Source organism: Anolis carolinensis, chromosome 1 (assembly GCF_035594765.1).
Source record: "Anolis carolinensis isolate JA03-04 chromosome 1, rAnoCar3.1.pri, whole genome shotgun sequence".
Taxonomy (NCBI): domain Eukaryota; kingdom Metazoa; phylum Chordata; class Lepidosauria; order Squamata; family Dactyloidae; genus Anolis; species Anolis carolinensis.
Window position 1 is genome coordinate 351253772 of NC_085841.1, and position 20225 is coordinate 351273996.

Genomic DNA, 20225 nt, shown 5'->3' on the forward strand with positions numbered 1-20225 from the left:
ATGCTATACCCCATGCTATACCATACCATCAACTCTACATTGGCTAGTTATTAACATTGAAATACAGTAATTAAAAGCAAATTAAGACAAATAAAGGCAAACGTAATTTAATATAACAGTTTATGACAAATAAACTTTGTGAATGCAGTATGCAATTTTGGTCAATGACAAAACTGATTTTATTGCAATTTTTATTTAAATTATATTGTGGGTTTTTACCAGTTGTTTGAGAGTTTCAGGTGGTTGAGTTCTGGTTAATGGAGGCCCCATCTACACTACCATATAAAATCCAGATTACCACTTTGAACTGGATTATATGGATTCATATAGTGCAGTTCAAAGCAGATAATGTGGATTATCTGATTTGATGATATGGGTTATATGGCAGTGTAGAAGGGGCCAGAGAGTATGCTGAACATACATATATCTGTACTATAGACACTCTCCCCCAGAGTTTTAAATAGTTTTAAAGAGAGCTTTTAAAATAACAAATTTGTTTCAATTTTCCCGCTATCCATCTACCTCCCAATCCTTGTCCTGTTTGTATTTATATATTGATACTTGAGGAGTTTGATTCTTATAATTCAGTATTCTGAAAGGTCTGAAAGGGGAGAAAATGAAAAGCAGTAAAGAGACAGAGGGAAGTGAAATAATATGGTTGGGAAAAGAAACAAAGGGATGGAGTGATCTGGGTACAAATCACTGGATTATTGGGTGTAATATCCTGCCACAATTATTGATTCAATGTATTCGAGTATAGTTGGGTGGACTAGATTGTTTGAAAATTGCCCTTTTTGATATTTTAGTATACGATATCCCAGGCATGGACAAACTTGGGCCCTCCAGATGTTTTGGGCTTTAACTCCTACAATTCTTAACAGCCTCCTAGCTGTTAGGAATTGTGGCAGTTAAAGTCCAAAACATCTGGAGGGCCCAAGTTTGCCCATGCTTGGGATATACTGTCTAGCATTTGTGTTAACATTATCTTTCAGTAGTCGAATTTCCACATTTGTGGGTTTCATTTGTGCCCATTTGATCATTTGTGGATTTTATCAATACATTCTCTCTAGGACTTTCTAGATCAGTGGTTCCCAACCTTTTTTTGACCAGGTCCACTTTGACTAGGGACCACTCTCCAACATTAGTTCCAAAAGCGTTACGAACCAGTTTTTGGTCAACTTTAAATCCGGTTTAGTTATCTGGGGTCCTGATTCAGAAAATTGCATTGGATAGACCACATCAGCTTTAGTTTCTGATGCAGAACATATGCCATCCAGTAGTCGCCATCTGCCTGCCCACAGCAAACCATATTTAATAATCTAGAGCTGATGTGGTCTACCCCAATGCAAACGAGTGGAAATAATATTAATAAAATAAATAAAGAGGAAGGAGTTTGCAGACCAGATTTTCGTTCTCGCGGCCCACTGATGGGCCATGGCCCACTGGTTGAAGACCACTGTTCTAGATCCTCCAGTGTGACTCCATTGTCGACTTCCACCGTAGAATTGTGCAAGACACTTTTAACCCCAGGAAATATAAATCTCACTGTCTTTCTAATGTACAGTTGAGTCTCACTTATCCAACATAAATGGGCTGGCAGAATGTTGGATAAGCGAATATGTTGGATAATAAGGAGGCATTAAGGAAAAGCTTATTAAGCATCAAATTAGGTTATGATTTTACAAATGAAGCACCAAAACATCATGTTAGACAACAAATTTGGCAGAAAAAGTAGTTCAATACTGGGCATGGCCCCATGTAAGCCGCCCCGAGTCCCTCCGGGGAGATGGGGCGGGATATAAGAATACAATTATTATTATTATTATTATTATTATTATTATTATTCAATACGCAGTAATGCTATGTAGTAATTACTGTATTTATGAATTTAGCACCAAAATATCATGATATATTGAAAACATTGACTACAAAAATGCGTTGGATAATCCAGAATGTTGGATAAGCAAGTGTTGGATAAGTGAGACTCTACTGTATTTTAAAAATCAATTATAACTTCTGTGAGCTTCCCTGTGTGTAAAACATGTGAAAAATGGAATGCATTTTTTGTAGAAAATAAATGTAAAATATTTTTTCATGAGCTGCCCGTGTTTTAGGAGATCTTGCATCCGAGGGTTGACAAATTGTTGTTTTTTACTCCATAGGAATAAAATGCATTTTTCTGGGAATAGCAGAAGTGATTGCATTGCACTTGTTGATGCCTTTAAGGTAATCATCTCTCTCCAGAAAATGAAACAAAAATGTGTTCCTGGAACAAGCACTGATGCCAGGAAAGGTTGCGTGAGCAGCATAATTTCCCAACTTCTAATAATAACAACTGTTGGTTGCACCAAGAAAAACATTAATTTTGATTTTCAGTAATTAGAGGATGATGTAAACACTGCCCAGAATTACTGCCATGTTTGGCAAATGAGTACCGGTAGTTATTTTTGGAAGTGGTGCTCATTAGTATGGGTGAGTAAAGGATGTATGACAAAGTGAACTGGATGGGACCCTTTATTCATAGAATTGTGTGATCATATAAGGTAGCCTTATATTTCAAAGTCCTAGACCTGCAGAGCTTTGGGACATAGAACACAGTCATGTAGTGCTATTATTCCATTAAAACTGCAGTGATTCCACTCTGTAAATCATGCACTTTGCAGCTTGGTGATACACTAGAGCTCTCTGGCTGAGTTTCTAAATGCCACTAACTGAACTGGAAATCCCAGGATTCCATAGGCTGGAACCATCACTGTTTTAGTAGAATAATATCATTATAATTCCAATGGTCCCCTGAATACTTTAAAAAATATATTATTTGAGAAACAAAATATATAATTACACAAGAGTACTACAACTTACAAACAAAGGTTTTTATATATTTTTAAAAACTACACATCTACTGCAATGATACTGCAACTAAAAATAACAGACTATAAAACACAAATATACATGTATACACAGAACGATAAAACTATCCGTCAGAGAAGAAGACTATGAATCTCTCATTCACTGTCTGATGGTTTTATCTTTTCTTAGTCTACTCCCTTTAGAGAAAGGGCCTTTCCATATGGAGAATTAACCTAAAAGTTTTTTCCAAAATATTTTTAAAAACAGGTATAGAGCATCGAAACAAAACAATAGCACAAAATAACTGAAATCTAAGCCAGCATTCACAGAAAACCAATTAGAAAGAAGAAGCAGTTGTGATTTAAAAACCCATCCTAGCGTTATTAGTTTAAATGACGTTTTAAATAATCAAAATTGGGGTAAAACTCTTTCAGTCCCACCTCAATTGGCTTAAGTCACGATCAGGTGTATATTTCAGGATATTGTTATTGTTGTTGTTGTTATATTTATTTATATTCAATTTCCCTCAAAGACTGGAACTCAAAGTGGCTCATAATTTGAAAGCATGATACCCTGAAAAACATAAAATAGTAAATACTAAAATAAAATTAAACTAATTACACTATAAACAGTATTTACCAAGTAAAATAATTAAATGTAATTAAAAAATATTTCAAAAGCTCTTAAAAACCATTTAGTTAAGTTACTAGGTAATTATGTTTTTTTATTTGTTCTGCCTTTCATTCTTTGATGCACTTATTTCTCCTATGATTTGTATTGGTGCAATCTTCTAAAATAGGTGCTGCACACAAGTATTAATGTTTCACTGTTTTATCAGCTATTGTAAAGCACTCTGTAAAGTTCTTAATAAATAACAGCACAGACAAGTTTTAAATGGGAAAATAATTGGCAGCTGTTTATTGTATCAGTCTTGCACTATTTTGGTGAAAGGCCCTTCTCCTGGCTTTCAAAGTACATTGAGTAATAAAGTTGTTGTTGTTGTTGTTGTTGTTGTTGTTGTTATGGAGTATGTCTGCCCTAAGGCTATGTTTAGCTTCTCCTTATGTCTTTAAAGTGTTTTTCTTTTTTAATTTTAGGAATGGCAGGAAAGCAGGAAAAACGGAAAGCTTCGGCACCCCAAGGTTCGTTCCAGTGGCTATTTGGGTTGACTATTATGAATGTTTGGTGGATTATAATGAAAGTTTTGGTGCTGCGGTGTACTTCATTTCGTCCCTTGAGTAATGTTTGACTAATTTATTGACTTTTAAAATTATAGATATAGATATATATAATAAAATAAAACATAATATGTTATGTTATAATGTTCCATATGACATATGGCATAGGACAAAAGAATAAAAGGGGGGAAATTGTAATAACTATGTTTTTATTGCTTTTAAACAGGCTTTTTCTTCTCTTTCAGGATGAACTGGATTGGGGACGTTCCAACTACATTCATATCAAGAGGATCCGAGAGGTGAAGTGAACATATCTCTTTTTTTTCCTCCCAACCTTAACTCTATTCTCCCATTATTCAAAAGATTTGTATATGAATTTATAGCACATAAAGCTCAAGAGAAGAGAGAAAGAGCAAATCACTGGGATCCACAGAGAGGGAGAGAGCTTGCCTGCAGATATGTGTGGGCTGTCAGGGAAAGACCCTGCAAAGCTATATTAGTTCTGTGGAATAGAGGTTCCCTCCCATGTAATTAATCTGCAGTAGACTCTTGGTATCTGCTGGGGTTTAATTCCATGAAAACCAAATTTATGGATGCTAAAGTCCCATTATATACAGTGGCATAGTAAAATGGTCTTTGTTATATAAAGGGCCAAAATCAAAGTTTGCTTTTGGGATTTATTTATGTGAGGGGGAGGTGTTGTGAAGCTATGGATGGTTGAATTGGTGGATGTGGAGGGCCAACTGTATATTACAAACACTTTCGCGCACACATGATTTTGTATAATTCATTGACCAATTGGCCATACTTATAAGACACTTTCCTGCTTACTTGAAGCAAAAAAAGAGCAAAATCACTGAACAGACACAAAATGTTCTCCAAAAAGAGACTGAAGAGTGGTCTGACTCATTGTAAAGCATGGAAGAAAACCTCAATTCAAAGACGACTACAGTACCCCCCTTCCTTGAATTGGACTGCTTTTAAAACTCTGTTTTGGTAAATCACATGTAATTTGGACCATTGAGGTCCCTAGGCTGTCCTGTGTACTTGACCAGAACATCATATTCTTGCTGTAAACAACTAACCAGGCCAAAATGTGTGTTTGAATTGAGACTCTATGTTACTAAGGTTACTACAGCATTTCGCAGAAAGAACATTGCAGAAGTACTTAATGGCATTAGTGAATGGGTAACACACAGAAAGAGTGGAAATTCCCAAAGAGCTTCATTGGGAGTGCACACTGTCTGCTCATAAGTCAGACAGACTTCTGGTTAAACAGCTGCATTGGATTGTCAGAGAGCAGTCCCTAGGCAAACTGTTCTCTGGAGTTTGTGAACATTTTCATGTGAGGCAACATCATGGCTTTTAAAATTGAAATTCAAGGTATACAGTGGCCCATCTTATCCTGAACCATACCTGAAAATAAAATTATATTTTATTTCATTTTTTCAGTTTCTAGCACTAATCATACAGTTTTGGTTTTTAGGCCTGTTCCTGGGGTTATTTGGGGCCCTGATTCGGTAATTGAATTGGATAGACCCCCATCAACTCTAGTTTCTTAGATATGATTATTGTGGTTTTTTTATGGGTGAGCACACAGTGACTAGTAGATGTTATATGTGTTCTGTATCTCAAAAGCTGATGGAGGAAAACCTCCAAAACATTTTTGGAATCAGCAGGTCAGATATACCCAGAAACAGGGCTAACATTTGAGGCACCAAACTGGGTTGGCCAGTGATAGTAGCCTTTCTAAACTCTTTATCCTGGAAGAACTCCTAAGAGAACATTCTGTTCTTGGGGGTCTCTTACATTAAAATATTCTTACGTAGCCCCTAGCATCATATTTTGGGCACCTAGGGTTCTGGCTGAGAAATCTTTAATTATAGCCATGAAAACAAATGTTACAACATTTTTAAAATTATTTGTTTTCCGGGATTGTAATAGTAGCCACACAATTTTACTCATGGTGACCTAGTTATCATTTAAGAGAAATAAGAAAAATACTTCATTTTTATGAGAGTTTTTTGGAGCTTATTACTAGTTAATTTATTTTAGTATTATTAACTATTTTAAGGTGGCTGAATTGTATGAGGAGTTGAAAAAAAGAGTTGGCAAATTCAATATTCACGTCTATACTCAGCCTCCTGCCATGGACCGCGAGCATGTCTACAAGCAGCGCTTCATCCTGCAGGTGAGGGAATTGGGTGTGTCAGGTACAATTTGCTGTTGTTACTGTTTGGTAAATGTTAGCTTATGGCACCCCATCCTATGGTTTTCTTGTCAAGATTTACTCAGAGGAGATTTGCTGTTGGTTCCCTCTAAAGCTGAGATTCTAAGAATGTGACTCTTTCAAGTCTTCTGTGGCTAATCATATTTTTAGATTTTAAACTATATTGTATTGGTTTTGTTGTGAGTCTCTTTGAGTCTCTTTTTTAGAGAGATCAAGCAGGATACTACTCCTGCTATTAGTACTACTACTACTACTGAAATTCAAATTTTTCCCAGTGTTCCCAGTGACAAGGGTGTTATAAATTTCCATATATTCTGAACAACTCTGATGCTTTCTTTTGTGAGACTGTTGCAAATTTTATTCTTGAGATTATTAACTTTTAAGTATGTTTTCCTTTTTATCCGTGACTTCCTCTTGTTGTATATACCCATGCTGTGATTTTGCTGTTGTAGGCCAGTAAAGGCCGTGTATGTGTGTGAGTTAACTTCTAGTACTACTAAATTTTATTTACTACCCACCTCTCCTGATGGCTCGAGGCAGAGCATTATTTATTTATTTATTTATTGACAGCATTTATATTCCGCCCTTCTCACCCCGAAGGGAACTCAGGGCGGATCACATTGCACACATAAAGGCAAACATTCAATGCCATGACATAGAACAGAGACAGAGACAAGACTCCAGGCACTGGGCTGACCTCGAACTCATGACATCTTGGTCAGAGTGATTTGTTGATTTGTTGCAGCTGGCTTGCTTTCCAGCCTGCAACAAATATAGATAAAAAAACAAAAATATAAAAAACCGGCACCAGACATAGAAACAGAATTGACAGATAGTATAGTAGCAGTAGAATGTATATCAAAACTCATTATTGAAAGTTGACTGGGTAGGCCTACCGGAAGAGATGGGTCTTCAATTGCATTTTAAATTACAACTGCTCATTTAGCTGTTGGAGCTCTTCTGGCTAGTAATAATGACAACGATAAGTAGGGGTTTGAGTCTTGATCCCCCAGAATCCCTAATCCAGCACTCAAGCCTGCTCTAACACTGAGTCTCATGAGGCTCACATTAGAAATATCAAAGACTGACCAATGAAAATCTGTGAATTTTTATATTAAAATGCACAGTTTTACTTACCAAGTGAAAGAAACATTTTTCTAGGCATTTTTCTCCAGTGTGATTCTATGGTAGGCTTTTACAACCAGTGGCTTTCCAGGGAGTTGGGACTCCAACTCCCAGAAACCCTAGCCAGCTTGTCCAATGGCCAGGAAGTCTTTTCTGTGGAATGCTTCTGCTGGAACTCGTTCATTTCAATACGTTCACTATTATCCACAATGTTATGTTTCTACAATAAGTCTCGGAATACCTCACAGATATGGGCATTGTACTCTATTTGGTCGAACGTCCATGATAAGACTTACACATTTTTAATGTACCCGTGTAATGTACAGATATCTTACTCACAGCAATTATAAAAGAACAGATTTATGTTTTGTGGAATTGGTTTATTTCTGATTCTATACTTAGTATGTGAGAATAAATTTCGCCTCATCTAATCTAACAAAGGTGATTCAATATATAATTTAAAATCTTAAAATATATAGAGACATGTAAAACAGAATTAAACATTTATTAATTATATGACACTAATTATGTAGATGCAATGTTTGTTACATTAATAGGAGCCCAGGGAGAAGTATAAACTACCAGGGGACTATTGGGGGTGGTATGAAGGGGAAATTGAAGTCTAAATGTAACCAGAAGCCAGAATGTGGCTTGCTTAATTACCTGATAATTCAGTGGTCATGTCTACGGAGTGAATGAGTTCTTAAAGGAGAGGCCCGTGTTTTAAAAGTCATGTCCTTTCATCTTCTTTATCAGGTGGTTATGGCTGGAGCTTTCTATCCAAATTATTTTAATGTTGGAGAATATGATGACGAAATTGCTGTGAGGGAGCTGTTGGGCGAAAATCCTAAAACAACTGTAGTGGTATGTTTATTAAGTCTGAAATAATCAGTGTTGTATACACAATGACCTAATTATTGTTGTTATAGTGTTTTCCTTCCTCATCTTTCTTCTTGGTCATATTCATATATACATATTTCATATTTACTCTTCATTTTCTTTTTCTTCTTCCTGATCCCATTCCAGTTTTCCGGGAGTGTTGGTTCATTTTGCGGAAGTTAAATCCTTGTATTGATTCTTCCTGCTCACATTTACTACTTTGCCTTATTATGTATATTACACAGCCCAACCAAACAATAGCAAAAAAAAAAATCTTGATGTCTTGGTTTTTAGGCCTGCTCCTGGGGTTATTTGGCGCATTGATTCAGAAAATGGCATTGGATAGACTCAGGGCCGACTGCATCAGCTCTAGTTTCTTAGATATGGTTATTGTGGTTTTCTATGGGTGATGAAGATTGGTAGATTGCTTATGTTCGTATATCAAAAACTAGAGCTAATAGGGGGGGATATTGATGCCATTTTTGGAATCAGCAGGTTCCAAAACAGGACTAACATTTGAGGCACCAAAATGTGTGCTGGCCAGAATATTGATTTGTGAAAATAATTAGCAAAGGCCCACAGGTTGACAACTTGATACTTATATACGGTTGTATTTCATTCTGAATCCTAAATGGATATGCACGAACTCTTCAGGATGTTGGATTAGGTAAGGGTGAAAATGAATTTGTGGGCTTTCATATGTTGTTGAAGTGTGGTTCCCAACATCACCAACCATGGGCTTTGCTCTCCTGGCTTACAAGCAGTCCTAGGGCCCTTCTACACAGCTGTATAAAATCCACATTGAACTGTATTATATGGCAGTATGGACTCAGATATTCCAGTTCAAGGCAGATATTGTGGATTATCTTCCTTGATATTCTGGGTTATATGGCTATGTGGAAGGGCCCTTACAGTTCCATTTTCTACATTAGATAATGAGAGATCACTGGCTGAGAACTATATCATATTTGGACCTTCCTAGTCCTCGCTAACCCAGTGACCATCATCTGACTATACAAACAATTACATACTGATTTGTGAACTCTATTTGGCTGTTGTAAATTAATGTGGATGTTTGTTTAGATTTTATGTTATTATATAATTTCGTTTGATTATGTGTAGTTTAATTTATTGATGTTAAGTTTAACTTACTGATGTTAGGCTTTAATTTAATGTTAGGTTTTAATATTATTTTCATATGCGGGGTTTCTCTAGGATTTTATGTCAGTATTTGTTGGTTTTACAGAGGCGTTGAATGTTTGCCATTGTATGTTGGAATCCGCTCTGAGTCCCCTTGGGGAGATAGGACGGAGTACAAATAAAGTATTATTATTATTATTATTATTATTATTATTATTATTATTATTATTATTATTATTATTACATCACATCTTCAGAAGTCCCATCTCAGTGTATAATTCTATGTGTGTGTGTGTTTCAAAAATCCTGGTTCTTGCTCTATTTTTCTTGGTGGATGATGAGCTAGGTCAGCCAAAAAATGTTGGCAAGCAATGTAAATAGTGGATATAGAAGGCTTCGGGAAGGATTTGTGGAATGGAGCAACATCCTGGTGGAGGGAAAGGAGGGCAAGAGGGCAGGAAGTTGGGACAAAGAGAAAGCAAAGCCAGCAGAAACATTACATGAAGCCCAGTGATGGGAGAGAGAGAAACACACTATGTTTTGTTGGAGGAAAGATTGAGGACAGATGGCAGAACCTTGGATGCTAAGAAGACAGTGGGCCAAAGGGCAGTGAAAGGTAGAGTTAATGAGGTGAAATAAGGGACACAACCTCTGTCCCATGATTCCATTGCATTGTGCCTTGGCAGATAAAGTGATATCAAACTGCATTAATTCTACAGTGTAGATTAGGCCTGGGCAAACTCTGGCCCTCCAGGTGTTTTGGACTTTAGCTCCCACAATTCCTAACAGCCGGTAGGCTGTTAGGAATTGTGGGAGTTGAAATCCAAAACACCTGGAGGGCTGAAGTTTGCCATGCCTGGTGTAGATGGCACCTGCTAACCTTAATTTAAGGCAATGCAGGAGAAGAAAGTGGAGTTGCATGTTTCCTTTTTTGAACCGACCAGCTGTGTTGGTTCATACAAAAATGTTCTCCTATTTGCCGCGTAATGAGATTCTTCAGTTCTGTGGTTGTACCCGTAAGCTGACACCAACTGTGGCACTTTCACTTCCCTATGAAACTGTCTGGAAATGTGTTGCATAAATGATGTGGTTTAACAACAGGATTGCAATCCAAATCAAATGACTTCCCTTAAAATGAAAAAAAAGAAGTTGTTGTTTCTGAAGGCGCATATTTTCTCCCCCAACAGTTGAAGAACATCCCCCCGTTTGGCTACCTCTACCATGAACAACTTCAGTCCCTGTTCAGACAGTGTGGCCAAGTAAAATCAATTTCCTACGATGGGACCAAGTAAGTGGATTTTAGTTTGTAGCACACAGCATATTTTGAATGCGAATCAAAATATCTACCTGGCAAGCGGTTACTGGGAATATCACTGCTACCTTTCATCCGTCTTATGCCCTAATTTTTCCTCCGGTTTTTGTCATATTTTACACTGATTGGTGAAATATTGTCAGACCATAACTGTGGGATCCTGAGAGTTGTAGTTTGGTGAGGTGCCAACACTCTTTGTCAGAGAAGACTAAAGAGCTTGTAGAACTTGTCATTGTATATCTCCAAGTCATGGCAACTCTAAGGCAAAATCATCACTGTGTTTTTTGGGCAAGATTTGCTCTGCCACGGAAACCCACTAAATGATCTTGAGCCTGTTACACTCTCTCAGCCTCAAAGCGAAGGCCTTCCTCCAAGACTGAGAGTGTGTGGCTCACCTAAGTTCATGGCTGAGTGGAAATTCAAACCCTGGTCTTCAGACTCACAGTCCGACATTCAAAACACTACACCATGCTGGCTCTGACACATATTAAAACACATATAGATGAAAGGACAAAGACGAAGCACATTTAAATGCCATTTAAAACACATCCGTTGAAAAGTACCCAATCAGTAGCACTCTATTAAAACTCCTTTCATCCGGTTCCTAAATGCCTGTTGGAATAGAAAAGGTTTTACCTGTGCTTTCTTGATTCTAATCCGCAGAAACCAACATTGACTCCATTTCCTTTGCTTGGTTTCATATAGAGCTTTTATAGAATTTTCTCGAAATCCAACCCAAACGTTTAAAGTTCTTCCGGCGGTGTATTTGGCCCTGAAGATGACACAGCTCCGAATGCAGTTGGAACTTAACATACATTCCCCAGAAGAAATTGAGAGCAAAATGGGAAGAGGAACAGTTGCTGCTGTGAGGAGCTCTCGGTATGGCTGTTATGGGAAAGCGTTAGCTTCTATTCCTGTCCAGGGACCAGTTTGATTTAACAGTGGTTTCTCAAGCACAAATCATATGCACAGAGCAGTGCATATGACCAAGCAAACTAAAAGTTAGGGACTGGTATGCCAAATAAGTTGTTCTGTTTCCCCAAGGTGAACCTATATTGCATTTTTTTTGGGAAAATTCCTTCAGATGGGGCCTATCCTAGGGTGCATCTACGCTATGGAATTAATGCAGTTTTACACCACTTTAACCACAATGGGTCAGCGTAATTGAATCCTGAGAGTTGTCCTCTGGAAGACCTTGCGAAACTAGTACTCCAGTGATTACATAGCATTTAGCCATGGCAATTAAAGTTGTGTCAAACTGCACTCGTTCTAGATCAGACATGAGCAAACTTTATTGCCTTGGGGCTGCATTGTGGTCCGGGCCAGGAGAAAGGGGGGCTGGGCACACGCTTGGTGGGGAGGGACTGTAAAAGGATGGGTCCGGGAGGGGGGGGGCAGGGCAGGGCCTGGGTATCCTCAGGTTGTTCTCTCAGCATAAGGATGGGACTGCTGGGAGGAAGGCAAGACATGCGGCAACTGCCCTTATCCTCCTTCCCATCCTCCTCCCCGATCCTCGGCCTGTCCTCTTGGCATTGTCAGAATGAGGGCGAGACAGGTGGCGGCTGAGTGTGCTCCACAGGCCTCTCAGCTACCACGGGCCCTCCTTAAGCCATCCTGGCGTAAGGATGGGGTCGCTCTCACTGTCCTTATGCCGGGAGGAGGGTGAGACACACGGTGACTGAGAGCGCTCCAGAGGGCTCTCAGCTGCTATGTTCCTTCCTCTCCCATGTTTTGGCATAAGGATGCAGCAGGCCACCATATGCTTATGCCAAGAGGACAGCGAAAATTAGGAGGGCCTGAGGTAAGTGCCCAGGGGGCCGCATCTGGCACCGGGCTTTAGTTTGCCCATGCCTGTTCTAGAGTGTGGGCGCAAGTGTGACTTGCCCATGGCTGAGTGGGGATCTGAACCCAGCTTTTTTTGATCCAGCACTCAAATCAAACTCATGCATAGATATTGCAGTACATTGTATTCATCTAATCACATCTAAAATAACTGAGCCACAATGGCGCAATGAGTTAAAACCTTGTGCCAGCTGAACTGCTGACCTAATGGTTGAGTTGCTGACTTGAAGGTTGCCGGTTCGAATCTGCAAGATGGAGTGAGCTCCCATCTGTCAGCTCTATCTTGTGGGGACATGAGAGAAGCCTCCCAGCAGGATGGTAACACATCCGGGCGTCCCCTGGGCAATGTCTCTGTAGACTGCCAATTCTTTCACACGAGAAGCGACTTTCAGAATGTTTTCAAGTCGCTTCTGTCAAGATAAAAACAAATCTAAAATAGCCAGTTTAATATGTAGAGAAGAATTTCTCTTCCCTCTCTCTTATCAGCATTTAAAGGTCATTTACTACCCTGATTGGAGGCTGCCATAAAGAGTGATTTTTTATTCCACTTATTTGTTTTAGAGTGAATATGCACTTTCAGAAGCATACAGTGACTACTGTGAACTTCACTAATGAATTGGAAAAACTGCCGACCATAAACAGCCTTGATTTATCTATCAGCGTCACAGAGGTATATTCAAATCTGTATATTTCACCAAATTTTGATTTTAACTATATTTTAGCCCTTTTAGAGAATGTTAATTATTTATGCTAGCCTATAAACTCATGTGTAAAGCTAGAAAGTTTAACTAAATAATCAAGCCCCAAAACCTGGGCCAACTTATCCGTGAGTCAATGTGAGTCCTGTTCCATAACTTATTTAAAAAGGAACTATCCACTTCTCTGAGTGTAACAGTAAAAGGAAAGACTCTAACTCATCTTGGGAAGACATAAAAGAAGCACTAACCACCTCTGCTTTAGTTGTCATGTTGTTACTTATGGCCTTTTTGAATGGAGAAATGGCAGGGGCATTGGTGTTTCCCCCCTCTTCGCAGAAAGAACCTCAACTTACACCTGGGTTATATCTAAAATCACAATTTTGGCCCTCAAACCTTTCCTTGACTTATACATGAAATCAGTTTATACATAGGTATGCTCTATCAGGCCTCTTGCTGCCCTCCAGCTGTTTTGGATGCCAGCCTGAGATCTTCAGATAAATGACAGGCTGTCCCCAAGCTACAAACATCTGACTTAGAAATGACTCATAGTTAAGAATGGGTCTGAGGTAACAGGAATTGAGAGAAATCTATCCCTCGGAAGGGAAACTTACTCCTGAATGAGTTTTCATGTGGAAAAGGTGCCTCCCCTGAAGTTTTATCACCAATCCTTGTTTCCAAAACAAGCCACATTTTCAAAATCCAATTATCACGGGGACAAAAAGTGAAGTAAAATCTTCTGAACAGGGGCACTGACAGCAAAGTAAATGTTACAGGAGTGGTAACTGGTAACGCTTCCCTATGCTATCCAAAACTGAAATTATATATATTTTTGGTGTAGTTTCACTTGAAAAATGTACCTGTTCCAATTTACATACAAATTCAACTTAAGAACAAACTTAAAGAATCTATCTTCTTTGTTACATGGAAACTTCCTGTATAAATATTTAAATTAAAAAATAAATAAAAAATTATTTTGTAGGTTTCTTAGTGCCTCTGCTAGATATCTAAGTATATATAAAGCTACGTAAAGTACACAATGATAGAGGATTCCATCCAGAATCTTTTGGGAGTCTCTTATACTTTGAAGCTGAAATTATCACAATTGATAATAACCAATGTAGTCATCGCTTTTTTAATCTGAAAGAGTCTTTTCCAGTCACTGTGTAAAGACTTCGCAAGATGCGGAGCAACACTGGGCAACAGTTTTTACAGTAAAAAAAATCTTCCTAATGTTTAGGTAGAAACTCCATTAATTTATTTTGTGTGAAGAGCATTGCATAAATAAATAAGTTTAAAACTGATAAAAAGGGATCACAAACATCTAAATAGTTTTAGAAAAAATTGGGCAACAGCGACTGCTTTGTCTGTAGCTTTAAACAGTTCTTCCTCTATGCATGAGGCAGGGAATTGTGGGCAAGCATACAGATTCTGAGTTGTTTGTTTTGCTCCACAGTCACACAAGGTGGAGGATTCTTCTAGGTAGTGCCATTTTGCCAGGTTGTCTTTTGATCTGCCAACTCTGCTTCTGAGTCTGTTCAGGTACTTCCAAGTTGCCCGTTCTTGGCTTGCCCCTGGAAGAAGACCCTCGTGGGTAGCCATCCAGTTGGGATTGCCTGATTTTGCTACCCACAGCGATATTCTTGTTGTTGCTGGAGGAACATTTAAGGAGTGGTGGTTTTCATGAAACTTTTCCTTGATTTAAATCTACTGGGAGGAGGCTGATAGCCATACAGTGGGTGGCTTTCACAGTGTTCACCTTTATTTCTCTCTCAATTGGCAGCAACTTTCCATCGCACATCGGGGAGGCAATGCCAGCTAGCTTATAGAGTCTATCAACAGCTGGAGGTTTAAGACATGCTGTGATTATTCTACATGTCTCATTCAGTGCTATATTCACCTGCTTTGCATGGGCAGATTTATGCCGTGAATTTATTTTATTGCCCATTTATGATCTTGCAAATGACTTTCCCAGTATTCGCCATTCCCTAACACAGTGATATAGCTTGAAAATTCATAAAAACTACAGTGAAAAGCAGAGTGAAATTTTTTATATAATTATTTCCCAAACTTCATTTTTATATAATTATTTTCCAGAGCATGGCTCCTGGCTCTGATTATTTTTATAATTTGATTATTGCAAGCCACTTTGAACTCCATTTGGGAGAAAGGCAGTACATAAATTAAAAAATAAATTAATTACTGAATAAATGTTTTAAAATATCTTTTTGTTCCAGATTGCATTTAGCTGAAGTCCATTTTTATGGTGTGATGTTTGTATTGTAGTTGCATTAAACATTTTCATTTGTTTTATTTAGCCTGGGAAAGCATTTCACATTTCTGCTGCAAAAAGCAGAACAGAAGTACTTTAATACAGGAGAGTTGCCCCCCCCCCCCCACACACATATTATTAAACTGTAGTTCGTAGTAGTGATAACTAACATAGCTATTGGCAAAGAATACTTGCAGTTACATTTTAACATCTGGAGGGCTACATACTACCTTTTAATTTTAAAAAAGTAGTACGAATAAGATAAGCATTCAAGAAGAATGCCTTTGTTTATGTCAAACGTGTGAGGAATACAGATAGGCAAATTAATCCAGGGCACAACTTGATCTCACATACTGCAATGTGTTTTTGAAGCTAAAGGAGACATTTATAAATGAAATTTGGTACCTTCAACAATTAAAAGTTGAAGAATACATTATTTATATCCCACATTTAATACAGATAACAATATCTTTAAAATAATACAAAAGCCAAGCATTACAGTTTACGATTTATAAGTTATAACATTAAATATTAAAATATATTAAAAGACTATATAGAAAAACAAAACTCATGTCAGACCATGCAAATAGTAAAAATGCTATTTATCTTTTAGGTGGTAGAGGTTGGACACTTCTGGGGTTACAGAATAGATGATAAAAGCATGAAAATATTAAAAGGTTTGTGTGCAGAGATCAATGAGCTAAAGCTGACCCCTTTGCCAGTTCGTCCCCATCCGGATTTGGTTTGTTTGGCACCGTTTACAGATTGGGAGGATGAGAGATACTATCGAGCCCAAATTCTGTATGTTTCTGGAGAGAATGCAGAGGTAAGCTTAAAAACTTTAAAAAGGGGAAGGGAAAGGTTTTCCCCTGACATTAAGTCTAGTTGTGTCCGACTCTGGGGGTTGGTGCTCATCTCCATCTCTAAGCCGAAGAACCAGCATTATCTGTAGACACCTCCAAGGTCATATGGGTGGCATGACTGCATGGAGCGCCGTTACCTTCCTGCTGGAGCCGTACCTATTGATCTACTCACATTTGCATGTTTTTGAACTGCTAGGTTGGCAGAAGCTGGGAGTAATAATGGGAGTTCACCCCATTCTTCACATTCGAACAACTGACCTTTTGGTCAACACGTTCAGCAGCTCAGCGGCTTAACCCGCTGCGCCATCAGGGACTCCTACCCTGTTTCCCCTAAAATAAGACATCCCCAGAAAATAAGACCTAGTAGAGGTTTTGCTGAATTGCTAAATATAAGGCCTCCCCCGAAAGTAAGACCTAGCAAAGTTTTTGTTTGGAAGCATGCCCGCCGAACAGAACAACAGAGCATGCAGGATCAGTAAATGTACATACCATAAAGTGTTGTACATGGAAATAATGGTAGTAACAAGAAATTCTTGATAGGATTCACAGTTTGGTTATGCTGGTTTATGATGACAACTATTGCACAGTAAATAATAAATGTTCATTTTTTGTTCAACAATAAATGTGAACTCTTCTTCATGGAAAAATAAGACATCCCCTGAAAATAAGACCTAGAGCATCTTTGGGAGCAAAAATTAATATAAGACACTGTCTTATTTTCAGGGAAACACAGTAGAACCAATTAGGAAATGATATTTATAACTCTGGAATAAAAATCGTGTTACATAGTATAATACGAGCTTAGGAAACTTATTGGACTTCATCTCCTGGGTTCCCCTAGTCAAGTTGTAGTCCCAAATAATAACTCATACAAACATTGGCTGTAATAGATAAAAGTACTCTTCTTGAACATGCTCCTTGTCTTACAGAAAATCTATGTCTCTCTACAATGCGAATGATACCCCACACCATTTGTGTGTGGTCACTTTATAGGATTTTTATGCTACCCATTTATTCTATTGGAAGAATATCAGTCTCTTGAAACCACTGTTTTTATTATGCAGATTTTCTATGTTGATTATGGCAACAGGTCAAAAGTGGCTTTGAACCTCTTACGGGAGATCCCAAGTCATCTTCGAGAACTTCCTTTCCAGGTAGGGTTTGTAAACAAATTGCCTGTTGGTGCAGTAGTGGGTGGGTGGGCTGGTACATCAGACAACTCAAGATCTTCAAATGTTCACTTTCTGGCAGAATGTCTGCCTCTTCTGATGTGTTCTATTTCTGCTTAGGCTCTGGAATTTAAAGTACGCAGAATGCGGCCATCGGCACACTCCCTGGTCTGCGGGGAGCAGTGGAGTTACGCTGCAAGTCAAAGGTTTGCTGCTTTAGTCAATGGTTGTGCCCTCATGGTGAAGGTCTTCTCGATTGTGCACAGCATCTTGCATGTCGATGTGCTTCGATACTCTGGAACAATGGAGATCGTCAACATTCGCGATGTACTCATCCAAGAACACCATGCCGAGCTGGCAGACGATTCTTATGAATCAGTCGTACGTTTGTGTCCTCTCTTTGTGAAAATAGAGTAGAAGCAAGTTTGGAGCTTTGAAAACAAGGGGGGAGCCAACTGCACGGTGTAGGCTATTGGACATTCCATAGCCTATTACAAAACATAACTTATTGCATAAGCTATTGGAACATAACTGCACCCAGTCTATGGGCACATATCCTTTTGGCCAATGTGAATCTCCATGAATATGTGGAGACCACCTTTGGAAACCACTAGTCAAGAAGAGCATGACCTTGTTAGAAGTCAACTCTTCTACCAAGTGATATTCACAAGCATTAATGTAATAGCACACAGGTTTCTTCAGCTGTTAAACTGAAGAACCATGTCTTTAGACTGCCAAGGGTAAAGACATGCCAGTGCAAAAATATATTTGGTTAGCAGAAGATGGTTGTTTCTTTGAAGTTGAAGTTGCCTTAAAGATATACATTCCCTTTAAACCTCTTAAAATATGCACTCAGAGATAAAACAAAGTCTTCTTTGAAAAATAACATCTCTTGTATTAATTCACCATACAGGCACATTTCTTAATAAAGTTCAGTTACAAATAGGATGTAGCTTCTTGTCTCTGTGTTGAGAACACAGGGTATCAGTCTTAATAGTCTTTAGTATAGCTGTACTCACTGAAGTCTATAAGCAAATATTGAAGTCTCTAAACTGACTTCTCTCTGAAGTCCAAACAGCAAGCTGCTTGAACAGCAAGTTCATACACACACTTGAATACATTCACCTCCTCTGAGGTCTGATGCATGACTGCTCTCATTGAAGTCTAAACAAATACTGAATACAAAATGGAGTCTTGAGTCTGCACATGCTCAGTATAATCACGTGTCTATAACTCCTCCCATACCAAAGAGTCAAATCAACATATACATGAATACAGGTTACCAAATATATACATTAACAAATAAATAGTGAGTGACTTGGGATGTTTCTGTTTCCAATATAGGCTTTCAATATATGCTTTTCACTTTTTAGCAATTAAATTCATTCTTGGGATGACAAGGATGACCAATCCACTATAATTGGGCTTACCCACTGCATTCTAACTGGAATGGCAGGATTCAAGAGTTTTTTTTTCCAGTTCAGCCATTAAGCCCTTTCCTTTTCTCCAACAGTTTTTATTATATTCTGCCTAACCAACCAGCAATGTTTTCCCTTCTCTGACAAATGTGTAAGGCAAGAATGTGAGTAAATATAAATAAAATGGAGAAAACAAGGACAGAAAGGCAACTCTAAGCAATGGCTGCAAAGTGTAGAACAATATTGCAGAAGCAATGATATCTCTCCCTGTAAGCTCTGAGCATCATTTTGAAAACTACATCTCTAAGACAGGGCACTGTTTGGGAGCAGTTGCCTCCAGCTGAACGTGCTCAGTGTCTCCCAATTTATCATTGGTAGAAGCCAGCATTCGAGATAACGAAGGAGCAAATAAGACATATCAGCAGCTCAGGGGATACAGTGAGGTATATAAGAATATCTCAGATAGCCACCAGCCTGCGGGGCTCTGAGAAGAAGAAGGGGGGACTTAAGGGAATAGTGTTTGAGAAAGGTGGTTATAAGAAGACCGGGGGGGGGGGGGGGCAGTCTTCTTCCTCAGACCGAGCATGCTCAGTGTCTCCAGGGCCAAAGCTGAATTCCTCAAGCTGTAGAAATGCCTTACAGGCAGCACAGAAATGTTTCCATAGTGAGCATATAATGCCAAGACCATTTGAAAACATTTGTTCAAGCTATCTCAGTAATAAGTGAAACAATTATGATAAGGTAGTCAGGAATGAAGTGCAGGAAAGTAGTAAGAATGGCATTTGAGAAACTCTAATTTGGAAGTTGTAGTGTCTTTGATGATAGGAGACTTAAGTAAAAAGGGACAACAGGACTAGCTGAGTTAGAAGACTTGGGTTTGGAAAGGTTGAAATTTAAATGTAGTGCTGAATAGATGGACAACAGCTTTGTGTGAACCTACTAGGAAGCCTTCAATAAGAATACATCCATTTAAGGTGGCAGTCTTAGTTCTCGTAACATCAGCAAGAAGCTATCAGGGTAGGCAGGTTTATTGGTGAAACCTAATTTTTGTCAGTTGAGTATGACAGATTAAAATTAATAACAATGCTTATTGATAAAGAGTGCCCTGGAAGTAAGTTATTTTCCCGTTTTGCCTAAACTCGTCATCTAGAAGAGCATAGGTGGCACACTTTGGATAAGAGAGCCATGAATATCTTGGAAGAGAACATCTCAAAATTAGTTACATGGGGGCTTTGTTTATACTATGCAATCC

General features: G+C 38.5%; 1 protein-coding gene across 4 annotated transcripts in view; it reads left to right on the forward strand.

The window, feature by feature from the left end:
* tdrd9 (tudor domain containing 9) overlaps nucleotides 1–20225 on the forward strand; it is a 120475-nt gene that overhangs the window by 83232 nt on the left and 17018 nt on the right. For 2 of the 4 annotated variants that reach the window (XR_010002207.1, XM_008105449.3), the window contains exons 18-28: nucleotides 2163–2226; nucleotides 3948–3992; nucleotides 4274–4327; nucleotides 6103–6219; nucleotides 8140–8247; nucleotides 10590–10690; nucleotides 11420–11593; nucleotides 13118–13226; nucleotides 16137–16349; nucleotides 17451–17540; nucleotides 17676–17936. Coding sequence is in view for 2 of the 4 variants with exons in the window: in XM_008105449.3 (XP_008103656.2) it covers nucleotides 2163–2226; nucleotides 3948–3992; nucleotides 4274–4327; nucleotides 6103–6219; nucleotides 8140–8247; nucleotides 10590–10690; nucleotides 11420–11593; nucleotides 13118–13226; nucleotides 16137–16349; nucleotides 17451–17540; nucleotides 17676–17936 (1336 nt within the window). In the remaining 2 variants the exon portion in view is untranslated. The remainder of the gene's footprint in view (nucleotides 1–2162; nucleotides 2227–3947; nucleotides 3993–4273; nucleotides 4328–6102; nucleotides 6220–8139; nucleotides 8248–10589; nucleotides 10691–11419; nucleotides 11594–13117; nucleotides 13227–16136; nucleotides 16350–17450; nucleotides 17541–17675; nucleotides 17937–20225) is intronic. The other 2 variants (XR_010002208.1, XM_016990668.2) reach the window with 1 other exon arrangement.